Source organism: Solanum pennellii, chromosome 2, assembly GCF_001406875.1.
Source record: "Solanum pennellii chromosome 2, SPENNV200".
Classification (NCBI taxonomy): Eukaryota; Viridiplantae; Streptophyta; class Magnoliopsida; order Solanales; family Solanaceae; genus Solanum; species Solanum pennellii.
In genome coordinates, this window is record NC_028638.1 from 43,563,099 (window position 1) to 43,584,960 (window position 21,862).

General features: G+C 33.0%; 2 protein-coding genes across 4 annotated transcripts; one reads left to right on the forward strand and one right to left on the reverse strand.

Annotated features, from left to right (window-relative positions):
- Nucleotides 1–3,738: 3,738 nt before the first annotated feature.
- On the forward strand, nt 3,739–12,359 carry LOC107011307 (mannosyl-oligosaccharide 1,2-alpha-mannosidase MNS3). The gene is made up of 6 exons (XM_015210741.2): nt 3,739–3,816; nt 7,391–8,349; nt 9,626–9,878; nt 10,442–10,639; nt 11,375–11,523; nt 11,611–12,359. The coding sequence occupies exons 1-6, from the start codon at nt 3,739–3,741 to the stop codon at nt 11,861–11,863; spliced, it is 1,890 nt and encodes a 629-aa protein (XP_015066227.1). The 3' UTR covers nt 11,864–12,359.
- LOC107011306 (potassium channel KAT1-like) lies at nt 12,209–16,043 on the reverse strand. Of its 3 annotated transcripts, XM_027914380.1 has the most exons (12): nt 15,778–16,043; nt 15,481–15,699; nt 15,229–15,390; nt 15,077–15,134; nt 14,674–14,991; nt 14,455–14,584; nt 13,910–14,019; nt 13,723–13,821; nt 13,605–13,637; nt 13,151–13,336; nt 12,601–13,054; nt 12,226–12,532 (listed from the first exon to the last, which is right to left on the reverse strand). In XM_027914380.1, the coding sequence occupies exons 1-12, from the start codon at nt 15,957–15,959 to the stop codon at nt 12,426–12,428; spliced, it is 2,058 nt and encodes a 685-aa protein (XP_027770181.1). In that variant the 5' UTR covers nt 15,960–16,043; the 3' UTR covers nt 12,226–12,425. The 3 variants fall into 3 exon arrangements, with proteins under 3 accessions (XP_015066225.1, XP_027770181.1, XP_015066224.1); XM_015210739.2 differs by lacking the exon at nt 13,910–14,019 and having other exon boundaries at nt 12,209–12,532; nt 14,345–14,584; nt 15,778–16,042; XM_015210738.2 differs by lacking the exons at nt 13,605–13,637; nt 13,910–14,019 and adding an exon at nt 13,429–13,461 and having other exon boundaries at nt 14,345–14,584.
- Between the last annotated feature and the right edge of the window lie 5,819 nt (nt 16,044–21,862).

Here is a 21,862-nt window from a genome sequence, read left to right on the forward strand (position 1 = left end):
CAAAATTTTCTCTATACTCAAAATTAAACTCGGTGAAACAGTCTCACCACTGTACCATATCAGAAATGTTAATTGTCCAAATGATAGGGGATGAAATAGGAAGAAAAAGCATATGGAAATTCCACCATTTGAGGGAAGTTGCTTGCCTCATGGGGTTAAAAACAAAGTTTCTTACTTTCCGTTTACTCCATGCACATTCATCATGCGTCCTAATTAACTCCAAAACTCCTAACTCTTCTCTCGATAGGTTACACAATTCTATACATGTAATTACTAATTATAAATACTACTAGTACCAAAATTCTACTACATCAAATCTAGTAGTTTAATGCATTTATATCACGCGCCTTCTATAATGATACTTTCAATTAATATGCCCGTAGATATTGAAATTTTATGGGACTATACAAGACGTATTCTATTCGAATTGAGACTCTAGAAAGTGTAGGTTATTCAACCTTAAACCCTAATTTATGCCTATATAAAGGGTACTATACATACGAAGGCGTTGGTTCATCGGTGCCTTAGGGGAAATCATCTGCTTGCTCGGTCACTTTCGTGATAAAATTTTGCATATCGAAATTTTTTATAAAGAGATCAAAATGTTGAATATCTCAAAATATCCCATAATATGTTTAAAGATCAAGATCTCGAATATTTCAAAAATCGATGAAATATCCATATAGATCAAATCTAAATCATTACAGATAAATCTGATGAGAAGAGAACAAAATTGTACCCGTAATATTGATGAATTAAATTACACGTTTCTTTTTATTTTATTGTGATTGTAATTTATTTTCAATCGCTTTAAAATTTAGTATAAACAACGCCACATACAAGATTAATAAGTACTCACATGGTTAAGAGTATATGTAGTGGTGAAGGTAGTTGCTAAGAATAGTGTTAAGTGGTAATTCAATGTTATACGTTTAACATAATTTTCCGATGAAGGGGTCCAGCTATATCTTTTCTTTTCCGATCCCTTGATAATTGTGGTCCTTCTTTTGGTATGTGTTTTAGTATAACATCGCCAGTAATAACTTAGGCAGGAAAAGGAGATATCAAATAATGCATTGTTGAGGTATGAAATTTATAAAAATAATAGTTAAGATATGTTTTTAATCGTTAATGATTCGATTGAAGTTCTCTAGTAACGTGATATTTTTAAAAAGGCATATATTTTTTTTTCCTTTTTAATGAATAATCAGTACTTCTGAATTTTGATTGTTTATTACTTCCTATTCCTCCCACTAAATTTTCTCTTTTTTCAAATTATAGCATTGAAATAGCTGCATGGCAATTTCTTTTTGTGTATCATCGCCCACAATTAAAGGTACGTAGAATCAGATATTGTTTATAGAATGTATATTATTTCGAGTCGGAAAAATAACAAAGAAAAAAATCTGATGGAATGGAATTGTTTTTTCAACCAAATAAGAAAATAACAAGTAATAAATAATTTCTTTTAAAAAAAGAAAAAAAAAACTTATTTTGGAAGAAATAAAATGTGCCACAAAGGTAGGTGAAGGAGTATATTTAGCAAAATAGGCTGATGAAAGTATTTTAACCATGTTTGGACTTAATTAAAGTGTACATTGGATGGGACTTTGGCCCAACTGATATCCACATAAAATATATATATGTATAACTTTCACATATAGCAAATAAAAAATAGTCTAATTATTTTCTATAGCTATAATTTGATAATTATAATTCGTAGCTACATGTTATGGGGAGGAGAGAGGCAAGCGAGGCTGGGAGAGAGAGGAGAGAGGATAGATAGAGAGGGTAAAAAGTGGGAGAGAGGTGAATTGTATATGTATATTAGTTAGATAATTGTATATTATACATATGTATTTGTATATATGACAAGCGAGATTGGAAAAGGGAGGAGAGAAGCGAGCGAGATTGGGAGATGGATGAGAGAGGTGAGTGAGATCGGGAGAGGGAGGAGAGAGGCGAGCGATATTGGGAGAGGGAGGAGAGAGGCGAGCAAGAGAGGGCAGAGAGTAGGAGAGAGGTGAATTGTATATGTATATTGGTTAGATAATTGTATATTAATTTATACATATGCATTTTATATAAAAAGCAAGCAGATTGGGAGAGAGAGGAGAGAGGCGAGCGAGGTTGAGAGATGGAGGAGAGAGGCGAGCGAGAGAGGTCAGAGAGTGAGAGAGAGGCGAGTATATTATACATATATATTTGTATATTCCGGCGAACCCTTATACAAATACAAATGTGACTAATTATATAAATTCGAAGTTAGCCCACATAATTAATGTATAGTGTTAGTCCTGATTGGTAATTATAGCAAACTACAGCTATAATAAGTAATTGAGTAGTATAAATTTGCTTAAATGGTAAAATAACAAAACTAACCTTCTCAATAGTAAGAACATGTTTTATTTTGTCTAAACGTTAATAAAAAGATCTAAATCATACATTATAAATTTATAATACTAATTTGACATACACAGCCGGTTTATATATATAACTATTTTTTACATTAATCTATATATAACATACTTCCAACCCAAATACCATCTAAATCATACTTGAATTTATTTATTATTTTGCACTGTATCAAAAATATTACATATATAAGCGATACAAGGATTAGGTTATTGAAAAACAAAATGGTGCGAGAATAAGTAATTTTTTTATATAATTGTAATTTTTTTCATTGTTAATTTAATGAAAATTTAAAAAATAACAAATACGATAGACATAATAAGGTTCTATAACTATCAACATGGGTGTGCTTCACCCTTAATCAGAGGTATCAGGTTCAAGCCTGGTATAATTTCATTAATTGCGCTTCGTAGTTGTAGTCCTGTTTGATATGAAGGCCGCAGTTATATATTTCCGTCTGTATTTCACTTGCGAAGATACAAATATAACAACTATATACAGATTATGTAATTATGCATTTAGGAATTATCCAGAACTCGTTTATATATTTTGCTTGGCTGCGGTTGTATATTTCTGGTTGTTTGTTGGCTACGAATTGTATATTTCTGTCTACTTATGTATTTTACTTGCGAGTATACAAATATGATAAGTATATACGAATTCTATATTTATGCATTTAAAAATTATTTAGAGTATGTTTATATATTTTGATTGCTAATATTTAAATATGGTAACTTATTAGGAATGTTTTATAAATCGTATACAAATAGCTAGAGTAAGATATACAAATTCTTAATTATACAATCAGAAATCAAATTATTTAAATTCTAGACTTATATAAATTAGACGAATTATATAAATCGAAGTCAATAATAAAATTGAACGAAACTATAGATGCAAATTAGATTTTTCCTAAACAGTAATTATAACTTTTAATGTGGTTTAAATGTTTGCTATTATTTCACCCGATCTTCTAAATTGAATTATTATTTAATAAATAAAAGTATTTACAATCATATTATATGTATTTATTGATTTGACATAAATATCGTGGAAAGTAAAATTTAACCATGGTTAATTGGACTAATTTGGTCGTTTTTTCAAATACCATATCTCATTACTCTTCCATCGTTGGTCACCTCCGGATTCCGGCGACACCCAGTTTGATATCCATCTGGGTCTGTATAATAATATACTCCTATATACGCGCACGCGCCACTGTACTATAGTAGGAAATATACACGCGTTTACGGCTGCTATAAGGCAGAGCCAAATTGAGAATCTGAAGTTGTTGCTCTTTTGTTTTGTATCGAGAAACAGACGATGTCGAAATCATTGCCCTATTCAACGAAAGATGTGCACTACGATAACGCCAAGTTCCGACAGCGATCCGTATCTCAGGTCAGCTAGCTCAATCAGAATTCGTTCCTTTGAATCTTGTTTTTAATTTTTTTTGAATTTCGATCTCTGATTAGAGTAAGGATTAGTTTAGAAGTGCGCTGATTTGTTTTCTTCATAGAACAGCTTGGAAATAACCTGATTTGTCTATTTGCGTAGTTTGAGAGGAGGAAAAGGGGGCTTTTTGGTTATGAAATGTCGTTTTGCTAACTGAAAGATATGATCAGATAACTTTTCTTTTTTTTTTTGTTTGTATTTTTTCTCTGATGTGAACTGAAGTATGCCCTGGTGAAATTGTGGCTAAAATGGGAAATAATGTTCATAAATCACTCAATTTGAGAAAGTAAGAGCCAGTTCGGAATACGGGAAATAAAGATAAAATATATGCAAGTCAAACATGGTTGTTCTTAAATTTGATTTGGTATATAGCTAGCATAAAAAAATCTTGATTTGAATATTAGATTGTCTAATTTTTGAAGGAGTCTCAAGTAAGCTGTTGAGCTAAGTAGTATACTATATCTTTATATTAATGTACCACTTTCCTTTTTGAGCTGAGTTCTCTTTTAAAGCCTTTTAACCATCGGCAATCTCATTCTGAAAGTTTTCGTTATGTCCCTCTTTTTGTGGTTTTGGCGGTGGGGTTCGGGGGGAGGATTTTAATATTTGGACTTGGTATGCAGTTTGTAACATGAAAGGGTGCTGCAACAGTGTTGTACTTACACGAAACCACCTTTTCGCGATATAATTAACAAGTTTTATGTTGTGCATCTTAGTATCCGGACACCTTTTAAAGCGTTATTATCGTCTCAGCCTGTAAAGGCTACATAAGAAAAAGAGATAGCCAACTTTGGTTGAAGGTGGTGATAACTATATTTTAGTTTCTATTTCAAATATAAGATTTGGACCCCATTGCCATGGGATAAATATAAAATATTACTGCTAACATATTTGAGAGAACTAAATTAAAAACCAATTAGAGTAGCTATGGATAAGACCATTGTTGTCTCTTACTAAACATTCCTTTCTTCTCAACCCCAAAGGTTAATCGGCGAATCTCTACCCTAAGGAGACATGATTCCTTTTGGTTATTGGTGGAAAGCTGGAGTTTAGCTAATGATTAGTGTATCATTTAAGTCTTGTGCTTATTGATGGTGAACTCGATCAATTTTAAGACCTTGATCAGACCTGGACGAATTTGTGATTTGATTGTAAAACTCTGATATTTAGGAAACATATGCACAATACTAAAAAGAATTATAAAACTCCAAAAAATTACATCAAGAGAAGGTACTTCTGTTTGACTCTTGGTAAAGGATATGTGAAACCATTATTCAAAAGAAGCTTTACCTTTTCATAAAAAAACAATTGTACAAAAGAGGGAATGTGATATCAATATGCTGAATTTTCCTGGGAAGGGATCTTAATGTTCTATTCAGCTATCAGTCTTTTTCTAAATACTTCTCTGTGCGTCTTCTCTTTTTTAATATGTATTCTCCATATTCTTTAGATGTTTATTGGATGAATTTGTTACACTCACTACCCTTGGTAGTGTTCATGTAATAGCCTAGTTCACTGATAGGTTTGGTTATATATTCATTATCATCTACGTTGCTCCTTATAATAACCTTGAGTAACGGAATTGAGTTTTAAAGAGTTGTCCAGTTTAATTTCCTTCAGAGCTTAGTTGATAATCTAAGACATGATCAAAAGAAAGGAGGAAGTTGGAAATCTCGACTGGAAAGAGTGGTAATTGCTCACAGCTTTGCGTAGCGATTTGCTTACAACAGCATTAACCCCTTTAATATGGTCTGATTTGACTGTTCTAAAGAGTGTGAAAAAGTATTTCATTCACATATTGAGCTGTTCCTTTCTAATTAAGTCTGTTGCCATGTATCTGAAGTTCATGATTCATGCCACGTAATCAGCGTCATTAATAAAGATGAAATAGGAAAAATAGGAAAAATAATAATAAAATAACATAAAATTGTGATATAAAAAGTGTCATTTTGCCATTCATATTTCAATTTCAAATAAATTGGAGTTCTGAAGATTAGCTTAAGGATTTGATATGATGGCAGACAGTTAAATATTCTTGAATATTTCAAATGGAAATTGCACCTCATAAGTTAGAAAGAGAGCAGTTTTCCATTTTCTCTCATATTATTGTCAATTCTGGCATATCTTATATCATGAATTCGAGTAGCTTGGATTTTTTCATAGAAATACGGAGTGCTTTGATGTAGTCTAAATAGTATATTTGGTGCCTTACAAAAATTTTCTTTTCTTCTTGGTATGGGCAGTGTTGAGAATATCATTAACTAATAAAAATTGTGTTCTCTCTAATTTTAGAGAGAACACACTTTTATTAGTTCATGATACTCTCAACACGCTCCTCACATGCGGACCTAATTTTTTTCCATGGGTCAAACATGTGAAAATTCTTTTTTAATTTGGGTGTGGAAGAATCCTTATAAAGATTTGGTAATTCTCCTCCCTTTGAGCTAGCTTTTGGGGTGTGAAATAGGCCTAATTTAACATGGTATGAGGGCCCCCAAAATCAAAATTGTTGATGCATTAAATGCGAAGCACTGGGCATGAAGTAGGGTGTTAAAGAATGACAAAAGTTCCACATTGGTGGTTAACAAGATGGGTGGACTCCTAATAAGGCTTGGGCAATCCTCTTCCATTTGAGCTAGCTTTTGAGGTGTGAGTTAGGACTAAGGCCTAACTTAACGGGCAGCAACCTTTATATAGTGTACTTATGGTGCATCTTTCCAGAGACTACTGAAGCCATACATCTCGTAAGGAGATTGACGGAGCAGTATAGGGAGTGGAAGAGGGAACATATGATGTTTGTTGACCTAGAAAAAGCTTTCGACAAAGTGGGTATTTGGATTGACTTATTTTAAGTAGCTTTCGACTTTTGAACTCTTTTTGTTTGTTTTGGAAGTGTTCGAAAAACACAAAAAGTGCTTTTAAGCATTTTTTTTGGCTGAAAAAGAACAAAAAGAAGAGTCAAAAGCCAAAAATTGGGTGTTCCCAACTTATTGCTTTTAGCTTTTAACTTATATGCCACTTTAAAAAAGTCAATTCGAACACCCCCAAAGTCCTTTGGAGGGTTCTATGGAGTCGTTTGAAAGCTAGACGTGTACTTGCAGCTTACATTAGGAAGATTAAGGACAAATTCAATGGATCCAAGACCCGAGTGAGGACAGTGGGCTGAGACTCGGAGCACGTCAGTATTTGCCCACAATGTAGTGAGCCTGACTTGTGACATTAATGACTTCAGGAACCAAATTATGTTGAATTTGCTATTTTACCTTTACTTAAATAATTTGTTTTTGTAGCACCTAAATGGCCATATATGCTGGGTTTTGCCTATAGCTTGCATATTAGAAGTGTGCTTTATCTCTGACTATCTTCCCTAGCACCAGTAATGCACATATAAATTCTTGCTTTTAAAATTGAGATAGCTTCCAGATCATTTTCATTCCTTGAAAGGTCTTAGTATATCTGCAGCAGAATTTTGTAGTTTCTCTTGTATGCTGAAATTTTATAGTTCTGCTTATCTTTTCAGGTAATTTCTCAGGTTCTATTAACCAGTAATGGGAAACGAGATTATTTGAAATGTAGCACTGGGAAACTTCTCGTGTTACTGATGCTTGGTGGTTTAGCATATCTAGTACTGACTAATAAAAGTGCTGTCAATCCCGTGTCTGATGGTATAGCAAAAAATGATGGATCAAAGGAAGGAGAAAATCTCATGACTCATGGAAGTGGTAAATTCAGGAGATTTTGGAGGAAACCACCTAGACTTCCACCCCGGTTATCTCCTGATGAAATAATTAGTAGGAATAGATCCATTCAAGAGTCCATGAAAAGAGAGGAGCCAGAATGGGTGGCAAGACAACAGAAGGTGAAAGATGCATTTATCCATGCCTGGTCTGGATACAAAGCCCATGCCATGGGTTATGATGAACTTATGCCCTTGAGCCATAGAGGGGTTAATGGTTTAGGAGGTTTGGGAGCTACAATTATTGACGCTTTAGACACGGCTATGATTATGGGAGCTGATGAAGTCGTTCATGAAGCAGGCTCGTGGATTGAGAAACATCTTCCTGAGAGGATTGAAAAGAAAGGCCAAGTAAATCTCTTTGAAACTACAATACGACTTCTAGGTGGTCTTTTGAGTGCTTATCACTTAAGTGGTGGAAGTCAAGGGAGAATTCCAGAACAGAAAGGGCCTAATCCATCTATTTACCTGGAAAATGCTAAGAACTTGGCTGATCGCCTACTTACTGCTTTTACAGCAAGTCCATCCGATATTCCATACAGTGATGTAGTCCTGCGTGAAAAGTCTGCACATCCTGCTCCTGATGGTCTGAGTAGCACTGCGGAAGTTGCAACTGTACAGCTTGAATTTAATTATCTTAGTTATTTAACAGGTGATCCAAAGTATAGCACAGAAGCCATGAAGGTTCTACAACATATAAAGACTTTGCCAAAGGTGGAGGGACTGGTCCCTATATACATTAGGTAAGTAACTAAGATCGTATTTTCCTATGCCAGCTTGTATAGGCAGATGCTTGCCCTCGGAGTATCTGAAAAGTAATTATATCATGTTCTGCAATAATTCCAGTATCTTGAAATGCGTCTTGTTGACCAGTTATTTTTGTTTAGGGAGCTAGATATATTGCAACTTCTAATAATGTAGGGCATTCAATGCAACGGTAACATAACCATATGATTTTAAAAAAGGCTTCTTTATGTTCTGCCTGTTTCTTTATTTTATTGTTAAAGTAAATATAGCTTTCCTGACAAGAGTAACTGTTTAAGAACATCTTATGATGAAGATGGTCTACAGTTCACTCGATATCTGTAGAACCAATTAACTTCTACTATTCAACATGCAAGAAAACCAGAACAGTATTTTCTATATCTAGTTGTATATGTATTGCTGGTTACTCTTCTGTCTCCTGATTCTAAATTCCTACTTACAGTTGCACTAAACTAATTTTTTCCATTGCCAATTCCTTCTTCACTGTATCATGTTAGAAAAATGCTTTTGTGCTCTCTTCCAGAAATCCTGCATATAATTTGCAAGACATGTTTCAAAATTTGAAACACAAATCTTTCTTGCCAAGGATCCTTAAATGTCTTCACTATTTGTTCATGATTTCCAAGTTATCTAATCGTAAACGAAGTCTAAACCTAAATTTCACTTTCCTCTCCACAACCAGAACATATGGGCATCCTTATCAGTACATTTAATTCTTGTTATAGAACCATGCTAGATGTGTACATTAGGATAGAATTAACCGGTACTTGTACAGGTGTAAGGTAGTAGGTACCTAGGTGGATTCATTGAGTTGCATGTAAGCTGGCTCAGACACCATTACTACCAAAGAAAGAAAGGGCATGTCTGCAATAAGCGAGTACCTTTATTAGTACACACACACACACACAACACACACATATATATATTCATGCTTCCTTAACATATGAAAGACTAGCATCTAGTTGTGGTTAGGATCTCTGAATGGGTCGAGGTGAAATTATCTTGTTCACTTGCTTCAGCATATGCTTTCACCGCCACATCTTTCTTTCCATGCTCAGCCACTTCAAGTGATATTTCACCATTTCTTGTGCCATGTAAGTATCTCAGCAAAAGCTGGAATTTAACCCTGCAGATTACATGTTTAAGAATGGGTGGTTCTTATATTTATTTATTCTTACTTGTCTACTGTTGGATTAAGAAAATACAGAACTGTTATACCAGTTGACTCATCATTTGTGCTTATGATGATGTCAGCCCTCAATCCGGACAGTTTAGTGGAGACAATATTAGACTTGGATCTCGTGGTGATAGCTATTATGAGTATCTTATCAAAGTGTGGCTTCAGCAGAAAGGAACTAACTTTTCATACTTGTACGATATGTATGTCGAAGCAATTAAAGGTGTCAGGCACCTTCTTGTTCGCAAATCTGTTCCAAATGGCTTGGTCTTTGTGGGAGAATTGCCATATGGGCAAGAAGGTGGTTTCAGTCCAAAGATGGATCACCTGGTATGCCATTTCTCTTATTATTCTTTTTCAAATATACTTCAGCATTGTAAAGTGAAAAGGTCAAAATGGGACTAACAGGGAATCAGCTGCACGATGCCACAGTTAGCCGCAGAATTCTATTTTTTCCTTTTGAAAAATAATTAGTCTTCTTAAGCAACATGGAAATCCTTTCCTTCTCTATTATAAATTTCTTATGCTGATAGAACATTTTTTTCTTTTCTTTTTCTCCAAATTCTTCATTCATTTTGCTCGCTCAAAGAGTTCACTAACATACTAAAATCACTGGCCGTAACTTTGATTTTCTTCTTCTGAGTGCATTGATTTATGATGGAATACAAGTTGCAGATATCATATAGCTTTACCTCACTAGCTAGGGTATACATTTTAGTAATGTGCTTTTTATTGAAGTATATAATCTCGAATCTTAATTAAGGAAATTAATCTTCTCCTGCCTCTTTCTTTTCTATTCACAATGAGACTTGTTTCCCTAAATGTATGAAAGCCGTATCTTAAATGTTGATGTCTGCTCTTATAAGTTTGATATCATTTGACATCATCCGCAGGTGTGTTTCCTTCCTGGTACCCTAGCCCTTGGTGCTACAAAGGGGTTGACAAAGGAAAGAGCTATGAGAGAGAACTTGCTCACTTTTGAAGATATGGAAAACCTAAAGCTTGCTGAAGATCTGGCTAAGACTTGCGTGGAAATATACTCAGTAACCTCTACTGGCCTTGCTCCAGAAATAGCTTATTTCAATATTGAGGTGAGTTGAAACATTTTTATTTCCTTCATCACTTTTGGCAACTATCATATTATGTAAGGTGGTTTTTTCAGTTTTCTTTTATCGGTCTTTTTTCTTTTCTTTTCTGAGGAAGGTGAGTTTTTTGAAAGTTAAAAAAATCCTGTTGCATATTTTAAACTTCTGATCTGTGTTTTAACTCTTTTATGTCTAGATGTAACACGGATTAATCAGTTGTAAAAGATGTAAGAATTAGGGCCCTTGTGCATTGGCTTAATAAAAGTAGCTTCTAAGAGGGTGTTTGGATTGACTTAAAAGTTGGTCAAACCTACTTTTATGTCGGTTTTTGACTTTTGGAAGTGTTTGGCAAATATAAAAAGTAATTTAAAATAAGTCAAAATTGAGTTAAAATAAGTTGGGAAGGGTTTGACAGACTTAAAATAAGTCAAAAACCAAAAGTAGATATCCCCTACTTTTTAATTTTTGACTTAAAAGTCATTCAGGTTGACTTTTTATTTTTGACGTAACAGCTACTTTTATTAAGCCAATCCAAAGGGGGAATCAAACAAATCTGGAAAACAATCAGAGTGATAATGTGCCTATCTTGACTGGAACAATCTAATATCATCATTAATGAGACGCAATATAAAATAATGATAGTGTTTGTATGTCTACCCTGACTTGAAGTACTATTATGACATAATTGGAAAAATTCTTGCATCATAAATGTTTTTCTGGTATCTTGTTTTCTTCGAGCAGGGAAATTCTGAAGGTGGTCCTGGTGGTGGGAACAAAAGTTCAAAATATTTGAATGACATAATCATAAAGCCTGCTGATCGTCACAATCTTTTGCGCCCTGAAACTGTTGAATCATTGTTTTATCTGTATCGCATTACTGGCGATTCAAAGTATGTTCTTATTTTAAAGTTGTGTGCTTTTGCTTTATGGGCTTGAACAACTAAGTTTGTTAACTTTGTGGACTCTTTCTTCTTCAGGTATCGTGAATGGGGCTGGCAAATTTTTGAGGCATTTGAGAAGTACACTAAGATTGATTCTGGAGGTTACACTTCTCTTGACGATGTAACTGTTATTCCTCCACAAAGAAGAGACAAGATGGAGACTTTTTTCTTGGGTGAAACACTCAAATACATCTATTTGCTGTTCGGTAATAGCACCACGATCCCTTTGGATGAGTATGTATTCAACACAGAAGCTCATCCTATTCCAATAATTTCTAGAAGTGTATGATAGATACTTTGCTTGCAAGAAGAACTATTTTTTCAGTATTAGCGGAGATTCAGATGACCCAAAAGAACATGTTTCAGCAATCTCAGATGGCATTTAAATTCGTTTTAGTAGGTTCATTAGGTTGCTAGTGACCTCATGGAAGCTTATTCACAAATGTTCCATTTAGAAGAAGCTCCCTGAAATTTCCATCTGAAATGCTCCTGAAACTTCTACTCAAGTGATACTTGAGGCGGGGAATTTTCGATGAACATCTTGTTTGTGTAGTGCATACAGAGATAATTACAATTTTTAAAAAGAGTTCAAGGCTTAAAGCTCTATGTTGTTATTCAGGGAAAGAACAGGATGGTGTAATCCTTCTGTAGTAAGTTGGAACTTATTCTTGTAATTGATGTGTTACATCTACAGCTTTGATTTCTCCCTTTGGAGATACAAAGATTGAATCATTTAGCCTAACATTTACACAATGAGATCAATATACAATTGCTTTGAACCTCTTCTCTACACTTTTGATAATTTTCCTTCGTGATCAATGATGACTATATTCTATGCTCAAGCATTTGTGTTAAAGGAAAAACAAATGATCGCCATCTCTGACGACATCAATGTCATCTATTTCAGCATCCTCTGCATTTACAGCTCTCTTGAAATCGCAACCTCCAAATCTTTGACCTGCAGTTGGAGAGTGAGAAAGAATGATCGGCGTTCTTTCAACTTTTACAAAATGAAAGGTAATTTACCTGCTACTCTGAAGAGCTCTTGTAGTGAATCAGGTAGAATGATTAGTTTCCCAAACTGGTGATTCAATGATGCTTTCTTCATGTGAATGGTGATTCTCTTCTTATGGTGGGTAGATTTTGTACCTTGAGAGCCACTTGAACTGGTACTACATGTGGGTCTTTTAAGGCAAGAGTTGGAACAAAAGGGGACCTCAGGCTTCAGTTGACAGCTCTTTGTTCCCTCATCTGGTCCAATAAGCTCTACTTTATGCTCACTCTTATTTTCAAGATTTATTGACAAATCATTCATGGTTTTGTTTACTTCTTGTCCATCATCTTTCTCTTGCTTCTTAACTCTAGCTTCCAAATTATTGATATCTATGCTAGTAAGTGTGATATCATCATGCCTTTTGATTTCTGGTCCTGCATTTGTTTGGTGGTCCACATAACCAAAACCTCCAAATCCCTGAAGTTTCTGATTAACGAAAAGAATCGATTTGTCAATTCGTTTTTTTTCCCTAAGCAATAACAACAGTGGATAATTTACCAGTACATAATCTGGTTTACTTACCATCACTAGATTGTTCATAATTATCCGTTCATCTTCTGGATTTGCTCGAAGAATGTTCATCAATGATGTCCTGTTTAGCCTTAGAATCTGAGAAATCTCGGTTGTTCGAACAGTAAATGGCTGTGGTCTCCCACATAAAACACCTATTTCTCCAAATATTTCTCCTGCAACAGCTTTTCCAATTATCTGTTTGGGAACATGATTGAGAAGAGAGATTTAGTTATATATCCTAAAGTTGACACTAAATAATAATAGTTACTATGTAGTAATATACATACTTGCTCTAGCCCTTCAATCTGTGCTATAAATTCCTGCAACAATAACATATAACATACTGATTAACAACATGACAAACACAGCTTTAATAGTATGCACAAAATCTATAAACTAACTTACCACTGCTCCTGAAACTATTATATACAGATCAGTTGGTGCNATGTAGTAATATACATACTTGCTCTAGCCCTTCAATCTGTGCTATAAATTCCTGCAACAATAACATATAACATACTGATTAACAACATGACAAACACAGCTTTAATAGTATACACAAAATCTATAAACTAACTTACCACTGCTCCTGAAACTATTATATACAGATCAGTTGGTGCCTCATTCTGCAAAATTACGTCTTGCTTCGGAGGGAAGTATTCAGCTTCCATTTCAGGAACCTTAGAAATCAAAATATCACACTGTTAAAACCAATGCAAGAGTGATCGAGAGAACAAAAGAGACGGCAAGGGAAGGGGAGAAAATTACCAGTTGGAAAAGGAGGTTCGGCGAAACACGTTGGAACAAATGAACATTTTGAACTATAGGAAAAAACAGATGGTGTGCAATGCTTGTTCTAATGGCTTTAGGCAGGCCATTTGATAAACCAGTAATAGTGCTTTTCCTTTACATTTTTCTTTTCTGTTCCCTTCATATTTTAGGATTTGCGGGGCTGGGGAGAGAGAAGGGTAATAAGGGAAAAATGAATGGGAAAGTAATGGGTGGGTTTAGTTAAAATGNGGGGGGGTGGGGAGAGAGAAGGGTAATAAGGGAAAAATGAATGGGAAAGTAATGGGTGGGTTAAAAATTATTTTAAATAATTAAATTACAACCAATGGTTGAGTGCCACGTCANAACTGTTAAAACCAATGCAAGAGTGATCGAGAGAACAAAAGAGACGGCAAGGGAAGGGGAGAAAATTACCAGTTGGAAAAGGAGGTTCCGCGAAACACCTTGGAACAAATGAACATTTTGAACTATAGGAAAAAACAGATGGTGTGCAATGCTTGTTCTAATGGCTTTAGGCAGGCCATTAAGAGTCTCTTCTTGTTTCAATGTTTCTGTTTTGAACTTGAGACACATGTGAGACAAAACCTGATCTTGTACTCTTGGAGGCAACTGATTCCTTTTCGCGAATTCTTGAGCTGCTTTCACCGTCTCCCTCTACAAAAGAAACAAGACTTCACAGGTTTAAGATGAAGAACACGCGATATATGGAGAGAGAGAAGGAGGAAGAAGAAGAAGAAGCATACGAAGTTTCTGGTGCGACTAGTCCAATGAACAACAAGGTTAGTCATGTTTCCAATTAAGTAAGATGTCAATCCCAAGTTGAATAACATGTAAAAGATATCAAACAGCATCTCTTTTGAGTTCTCAGCATGCAAGTCTCCATAACCGGTTGTGGTCAGCGTTACAATAGACCAGTACAATGAAGTTATGTATCTATCCCCAACACTTAGTTGCTTGAAATCTGGATATACAGCACCAATCCATGTCTTTTTCGAATCAGGATATCTATCAGCAATCACATAGTTAATGCATCCAGCACAGTGAACTGCAAACAATGTCACCTGAACTCCAAACAAACCACATGTTGCTTGTCAAAAACATATTTTAAAAAATCATCTTTTTTTCTTAAGCATGGATAGGACTTACTGATACGAGTTTTGTACATCGCGTCCAGAAGTAGTTGAACCGGATATCCTTCTCAAGTCTGAAGGAAAGCAAACCGGCTTATATATGTGAGTTTTTTTAGCATTGATCATAATTCATGATGTAGAAACCAAATACAGTGTGGTGTTTTGGACCTTGCAAACAGGGCACTGACTCGTCTGAGACGCCATAATCTGAGCATGCTGAGCAATCTGAATCCAACTCCTCCGCTTTCTTTATGATCCGTGAAGACGAGTATCAACGATTGGAATGGTACAGTAGAACATACATCGAAAATGAACCATGTTGATAAGTACCTGTTTACTCACATTGACATATAATTAGAAATTTAGAAAATCTCATTCCCTCTCTTTATATGTACATAAAGATTGAATCTTTAACTATACCTTATTGCTATTTTCTTAGGTTCATCAACAAGCAGATAAGACTCTGGATGAAGATACGCGACGAAGAAAGTAAGTACAATGTCAATAGCAAAGAAGCAATCAACAATGTTGTCAACAATGAACAGAGTATCATCTTTCTTGTATGACAAGAATGCAACTTCAAACAGAGAAATCCAAGCTGTGTAAATAACCATAACAACTAGAAACATCTCCCAACACCTGAAATCATAACAATCATTAAGTTCAGCAGCGGAAAAAATAATTTGTCAATCAGTCAGTCAGAGTCATTTATCTTACCTGTAACGTGGATTATAAGGCGAAATGATGAATCTTCGGAGTTTAGTAGCGTAGTTGATTCGAGCTCCAAGTGATGGGAGAAGATCACTAGAGAAAAAACCACTATGTGTGGTTTCTGTATCCATTTGGAACTCGTCCACACAGAACCGTTGTAAACAGTTTTTAGCATAAGAAAATGACATTATTATATATTGCTTCTTTTTTTTTTTAATTTTTCGAGTTTCTTTGAAAACGCGATATCTAATATTTAAACTAGTTATTTTTTAGCGCGTTTATATATATAGAGGTTGTAGTTGAAGAAGTAGTTGGGGTGATACACGGGTCAAGTGTTTCTTTATTGTGATTCTTTTGAAAAAGCATTTAACTTTAAGAACGTGACATTGCTACTTCTTATGGTATCTTTCCTTCCACAAGTGAGGTCTTGAGAAGGTAGACCGTATGCCGATCTTACTGTAGGGTCCGAAAAAGGTAGGCTATATGCAAATTTTGTTGTGGGGTCCGGAAAAGATAGGTTGTATGCAGACCTTGCTGTGGGGTCTGGAGAAGATAGATTGTATGCAGACTTTGTTGTGGGGTCCGGAGGAAGTAGACTGCATGCAGACCTTACTGTTACCTAGTGGAGATAGAGAGTCTGTTTTCAAGCTCGAGTGTGCAAATGCAAGTAAAAAGGAGAAGAAAGATATTCAAACACAGTAAACAAATGACGTGGCGAGATATAAGTTATACGGTTGTTGAAGTGGCAGACATGATTTTCATGATAATAATTCAGGTGCAAAGGAAATTTTGTGAGAGAATTAAGAGAAAGAAAAATGGAAATAATGTTGTAAGATTTTTGGGGGAAAATGGTAATGGTGGTGGGATCTCCACCAAGATAGAAATTTTAAGAATAAGCATTTTATTGTAAGGATGGAATTTGAGTGAAAAAAAAGATAGGTGTTTTTCATTTCATTTTCTAAAATTGGACCAACAAATCACAAATAGGATTTGGGGAACTATTTTGTGGAAAACACGTGGACCAATAAGAAATCAAATTCCATGTGAGAAAACTTTAGTTTTTTTATAAGTAACAAAAAAAAATCTACTTCCTTTTTATCCTTTCCTTTTCAAATTTAAAGAATCAATTTTTCTAACCTTATGTTATTAATAAAGTAGTTGTTGTTACAATGTAAGTTTGATTTTTAAGTTGTGATCATGTCTTAGGGATACAATTGGAAATGACGTTGGAACTACGATATTCTCATTTATACTATACCTTTTCAATTTCAAATTCTCTATTAAAGTTGAAGACGGAATAATGGACTTGTAAAAAGTCGATAAAATCGTAGTATTATTTTATTTGAAAATTGAAATGATGTACATGCCTAACAAATGTTGTTGTGTCTTCTCCATACATAAGGTTCCATGTGCTTGATGTTTAGAGTTCATTGAATCCCTTTTGTATACTTATAAGTCACAAATTGTATCATATATTACAAATTTTGTTTTAGTTAATGTTGGTATAGAATGCAAAATGATAGAGACGGGTGAAGGGTTGGTTTAGCAATTAATAGCACACGGCCACATGCATGAAATTTCATAGAAAATGAGGTGTTTGTGTAGGTGGGAGAGATTAAATGGAAAGGGTATAGTTATTAAGTTTTATTTAATGATGATAATTAGGGGAAGAGCCAAGTCAGATAAGATTAAAGGGTTTATCTGAATCTTCTTCAATAAAAAAATATGTTCGTTATATATAATTAAAATTATTTTTACATGTAATAAACGTTGAACAACTTTTAACTCCTTCATATGTCTAAAACTTTTTAATAAAAAATTCTGATTCCACCTCTTTGTGGTGACGATATCATCATCATGATGAAAGGGAATATTAAGGAGGAGGGAGGACCCCATTTGGTAGGGCTTAGGAGGGGGAATTTTATCATGAAAATCACATTATTTGGGAAAGATGTTTTGCCGACTTAATTTGCATTGTAGCAAAATTGAACTCTATTTATCAAAAGATTGTGGTAGAGGGTAAGTAAATATTTATTTTTAGTCAAAAAACTCAGTTTGAATCTTATTGAATACAGTTATCTTTGTTAAAAATTATTTTATCTTTTAACGTATGACTTTTCGATATAAATTATATTTTTTATTTAATTTTAATGAAGATAAAAAGTCATAATTCTTCGTAACGTGTACATGCAAAAATAAATCGTAACCAAATGTATTTTGTAAAATATTGTGGAATAATATGGTCAAATCGATCAGCAATAGTGACATACAAATCCAAGGATCACACGTACGGTTGCTTAATTATTAATCTAATGCTTTTAATATATAAGGTTCTATAAGTTGGCGAGTCAAAGTAAAATTTTCTAGTATAGAAAATTTTGGTTTTTATAAATTTGCTCAAATTATCGATTTAAAATTTGAATGTAAAAAACTAATCACAATCAATATAAAATTACTCAATTTGTGAGGAATTCTAATAAGACAAGCCATCATTATATTCTCGAAAGAACTTGTACTAGAAACCAAATTTAGTTTAAGAGAAACTTTGGGTTAAAATCATTAATAGTTTTGACATGTGTTATGAATGAGACTATTTTAATTTTAATTAGTGATATTGTGTTCGAATTTTAAATATGAAAATAATTTTGATAACGAGTTCAAATCTCGAATGGACTCCTAGCTAGCACGAATATAGAATAGTAGGGCAAGATTAAAAAAAAAAAATACTTGTATCAATAGTATTATATTTTAGGCTAAGGAGCTATATTTCTCCTTTACTTGAAAGATAGTGTCATTTGCACTTCCATTTTCATCTTTTTTTTAAGCTGGTCTTTAATTTTTATCTATTAAAAACTAATTAAATTATATAATTATTTTGTTGGACGTAATTTATACTTTTAGATTATAATATTTCATAATGATTGTTTTGCTAGAGGTATAAATCCAACTTTTAAGGACAACATAAAAAATTAAGGCTGTATTTTATATAAAAGAAAAATATTTTAGAGGAATTTTTTTTTTCTTAGAAAGCAAGTGAATTTCTTATTTATTTTTTAGTGTTTGATAAGTAAGCAAGAAAGTATCATTCTAAGAGAGCGTTATTAGCAAAATATTATGAAAGCGGAATGAGATTGAGAGTGGCAAGGGTGGGATCGGTCGAGGGGTGAGAGTTGAGGGAAGAAACGATAAACTTAGAATGTATCAATCAAATACAAAAAAAAACAAAGAAATATTTTTCGAAAATATTTTTCTCCCTCCCTACGAAACATACTAAGACACCAACTCGTTTAAAAGGCAAAAATGCAAATAATTCTTTACATGACCTAATAGTAGCGTCACAAGTGGTCCAAAACTTATAAAGAAGAATAAATGTGTAAAGTCTCTTCTTCTTGTGTAAAAAATAAAACAACAAACTAAAATATGTATAAAGAATCTAGTCTCTTTTAACTAAGACCATAGAGTAAAATATAAAGGATATCCTCTATTTGTGGTCTAGTATAATCCATATAGGAATTTACCCTACCATACATACACAAAAATTATTGTTTAATTTCATCCTCTTATATGGAACAAAAAACTCCACCTTATAAATAAAAAAACAATGATATGGAAAGTGAAAAATAATTGATGAATTGCAATAATTTAATTGTTGTTAAAAATAAATTTTTAGTGATATGTAGCAACTTTTGTAAATATCTCCAAAGCTTATACTGACAATAAATTCAATATCAGTTAACTAATATTAATAAAGATTTTATCACTCTTTATTAATATTTATTTATTATAAGTAAAAACTGTTTTTAGTTGCAATGGGCCTAATAAAAATAAAACGGCAACTTGCAAACATAATATTTAAATTTGTATGCTATAGCAAAGTTTGCATAATTGCGCTCCATAACAAATATATAAATATATAATTCGCTGTATATATACAACTGAAAGCTATGCCCATTTCGCTGTAATTATAAGTGTATAGGACGGAGATATATGCATTTGCATGTGTATATACAATTTTTTCTCGCTTTATACAAACGAAAACACAATTTATACAATTATGTTGTATAAAGCGAGAGAGGCAAGCGACACTAACAAACAGTTTGCTAAGGAATACAAATAAATCAAATTATTTGCTAAGGAACACAAATAAATCAAACGATAGCTACTGTATTTATTTTACATTATTAATTTGCTATTCGATACGAGCAAAAGACCAATATGTAAATAGAAATTATATATAAGGAAATAGATATACCAATTTTAAATTTTTATATTATGTAAAATTTATTAACTTTATAACAACCAATAATGGACATGTGATATATATGCAGCATAGTTTTCATGTAATCTCAAAAATGTGATGTGTATAATTGTAAGAAATAAGTGTAATATTTTCAAAATTCACTCAGAATAATATGAAAATACTTCACTTTCTACATTCAAATGAAGTGAGGGGTAACTTTTCTACCTTTTTGATTTAAAAAAAATTCTATTTTTAATAGTATCAAATACCAAAAAGTAACTTTTCTTGAAAATAATAATATTATTATTTTTTCTCTAAGCTTATGCCAACGAAGTTGGATCTTAAATACAAATAGTTTCGTTTTGTCAATGTCAAGAGATATGAATAATAATAATCCTTGTCTTTTTCTTTTATTTATATTTTCATATTTTTCAATCCGTTTTAACTTTGTTAGTAGTTTGCCCTTTGACAAGACCAACAAATTAAAAAGTTAATCCTTTTGTTTCAATTTTTAATTTTCTTTATATAATTTAAAATTAAATATGTGTTAAATATATTAAAATATTTTTTAATTTTATAATCTTAAATATATTGAAAATTCACTTTAAAAGATATCACTCTTTCAAAAATCCGAGTAAAAAAATATAGGTCAAACAAATGAAAGAAAATATTTTTGATATATTATTTAATTCAAATAAAATATTTTTAAAGTGAAAATTGAAAAAGATTGGGCATTAGAAGAAAAGGATTTTTTAGATATAACTGCCACGTGCATCACATGTGAGAATTAGTGGGTGTAGGTTCCATGGAGTTGGCTAAGTTTGGCCACATCCACTCCACTTGTTTCCTAAGTTACAATTTAATTAGCCCACTTGACATCATATCCATTCATTCGTGATCCGAAAATTCGAGTCATAATAACATTTATTAAAAGCTATTAATAAATTAGCTAATTCGTATTTTGAAATAACAAGTATATTAGGTAAAAATCTAGAAGCAATGGAATATCATAGAAAAATAATAACAGGAAAAAAAAGACGTAAATATATATAAATTTAATAGTTATACTAAAATTTGATTAAATCTAAATTCGTAACAGGAAATCAATGTCATATGAAGGTAAAGACTCCCTAACGAAGGTGACCTCGACACCTCCTTTATATTGGATTGCTAAAGCCTAATTCCAAACAAAGTGTTTGGCATGTTACTAATGCAATCAAAATTCCGACGTATTTAATAAGTTTGGTTTATCACTCCTAAAACTTATTCGTTTCATGTAACTTAAGACATAAATTATATTATTATTATTTTTTTTCTTGTTTGGTGTCGATATCTACGTGATTAAATTCAAATTTATATCGAAAAGTTTTATATTAAGAGGTAAAATGCTTTTTAACAAAAATGGCGTTGTACCTTATAAACTCGAACTTGAGAACTTTTGTTAAAGATAAAAAAATATTTATCGCTCCGTCAAAATTCTTGTCCTCTGTCTATTAACTACTTTCCCTTCCCTAGCTAATCACCTACATATCATATTGGCATAATCTTCATTGAACTTTGTAGTTCAATTTGGTAGCACCTACTCAAGATCCTTGTGAGAAACAACCCCACACCTAGGGAGTCTCTTATTGTCCTTTAATCTCCCTTTCTCAATCCATCCCATTTAAATTAATTAATTAGTAAATACATTTAAGAAATTAGTACTACTAAATACTAATTAATTAATTAATTAATTAAGCCTTTTTCATGCTAGAAAAAAAAAAGGCTAGATTGGTAGTCCCCAAAATAATAAGTTTGATCCTTTTCTTGAAGTTTCAAGAAAGTCAATTTCTCTTGACTTTTAGTTAAATT

What these genes read in the sequence shown, in the direction of transcription:
- LOC107011307 (XM_015210741.2), top strand. Translation starts at nt 3,739, where the DNA reads ATGTCGAAATCATTGCCCTATTCAACGAAAGATGTGCACTACGATAAC. An exon ending in GTCCAAAGATGGATCACCTG is followed by an intron (nt 9,879 to 10,441) that starts GTATGCCATTTC and finishes CATCATCCGCAG; the next exon opens with GTGTGTTTCCTTCCTGGTAC. An exon ending in TAGCTTATTTCAATATTGAG is followed by an intron (nt 10,640 to 11,374) that starts GTGAGTTGAAAC and finishes TTCTTCGAGCAG; the next exon opens with GGAAATTCTGAAGGTGGTCC.
- LOC107011306 (XM_015210739.2), bottom strand. Translation starts at nt 15,959, where the DNA reads ATGTCATTTTCTTATGCTAAAAACTGTTTACAACGGTTCTGTGTGGAC. An exon ending in GGAACCTCCTTTTCCAACTG is followed by an intron (nt 13,822 to 14,344) that starts GTAATTTTCTCC and finishes TTGATTTCTAAG; the next exon opens with GTTCCTGAAATGGAAGCTGA. An exon ending in AGATTGAAGGGCTAGAGCAA is followed by an intron (nt 13,337 to 13,604) that starts GTATGTATATTA and finishes GTTCCCAAACAG; the next exon opens with ATAATTGGAAAAGCTGTTGC.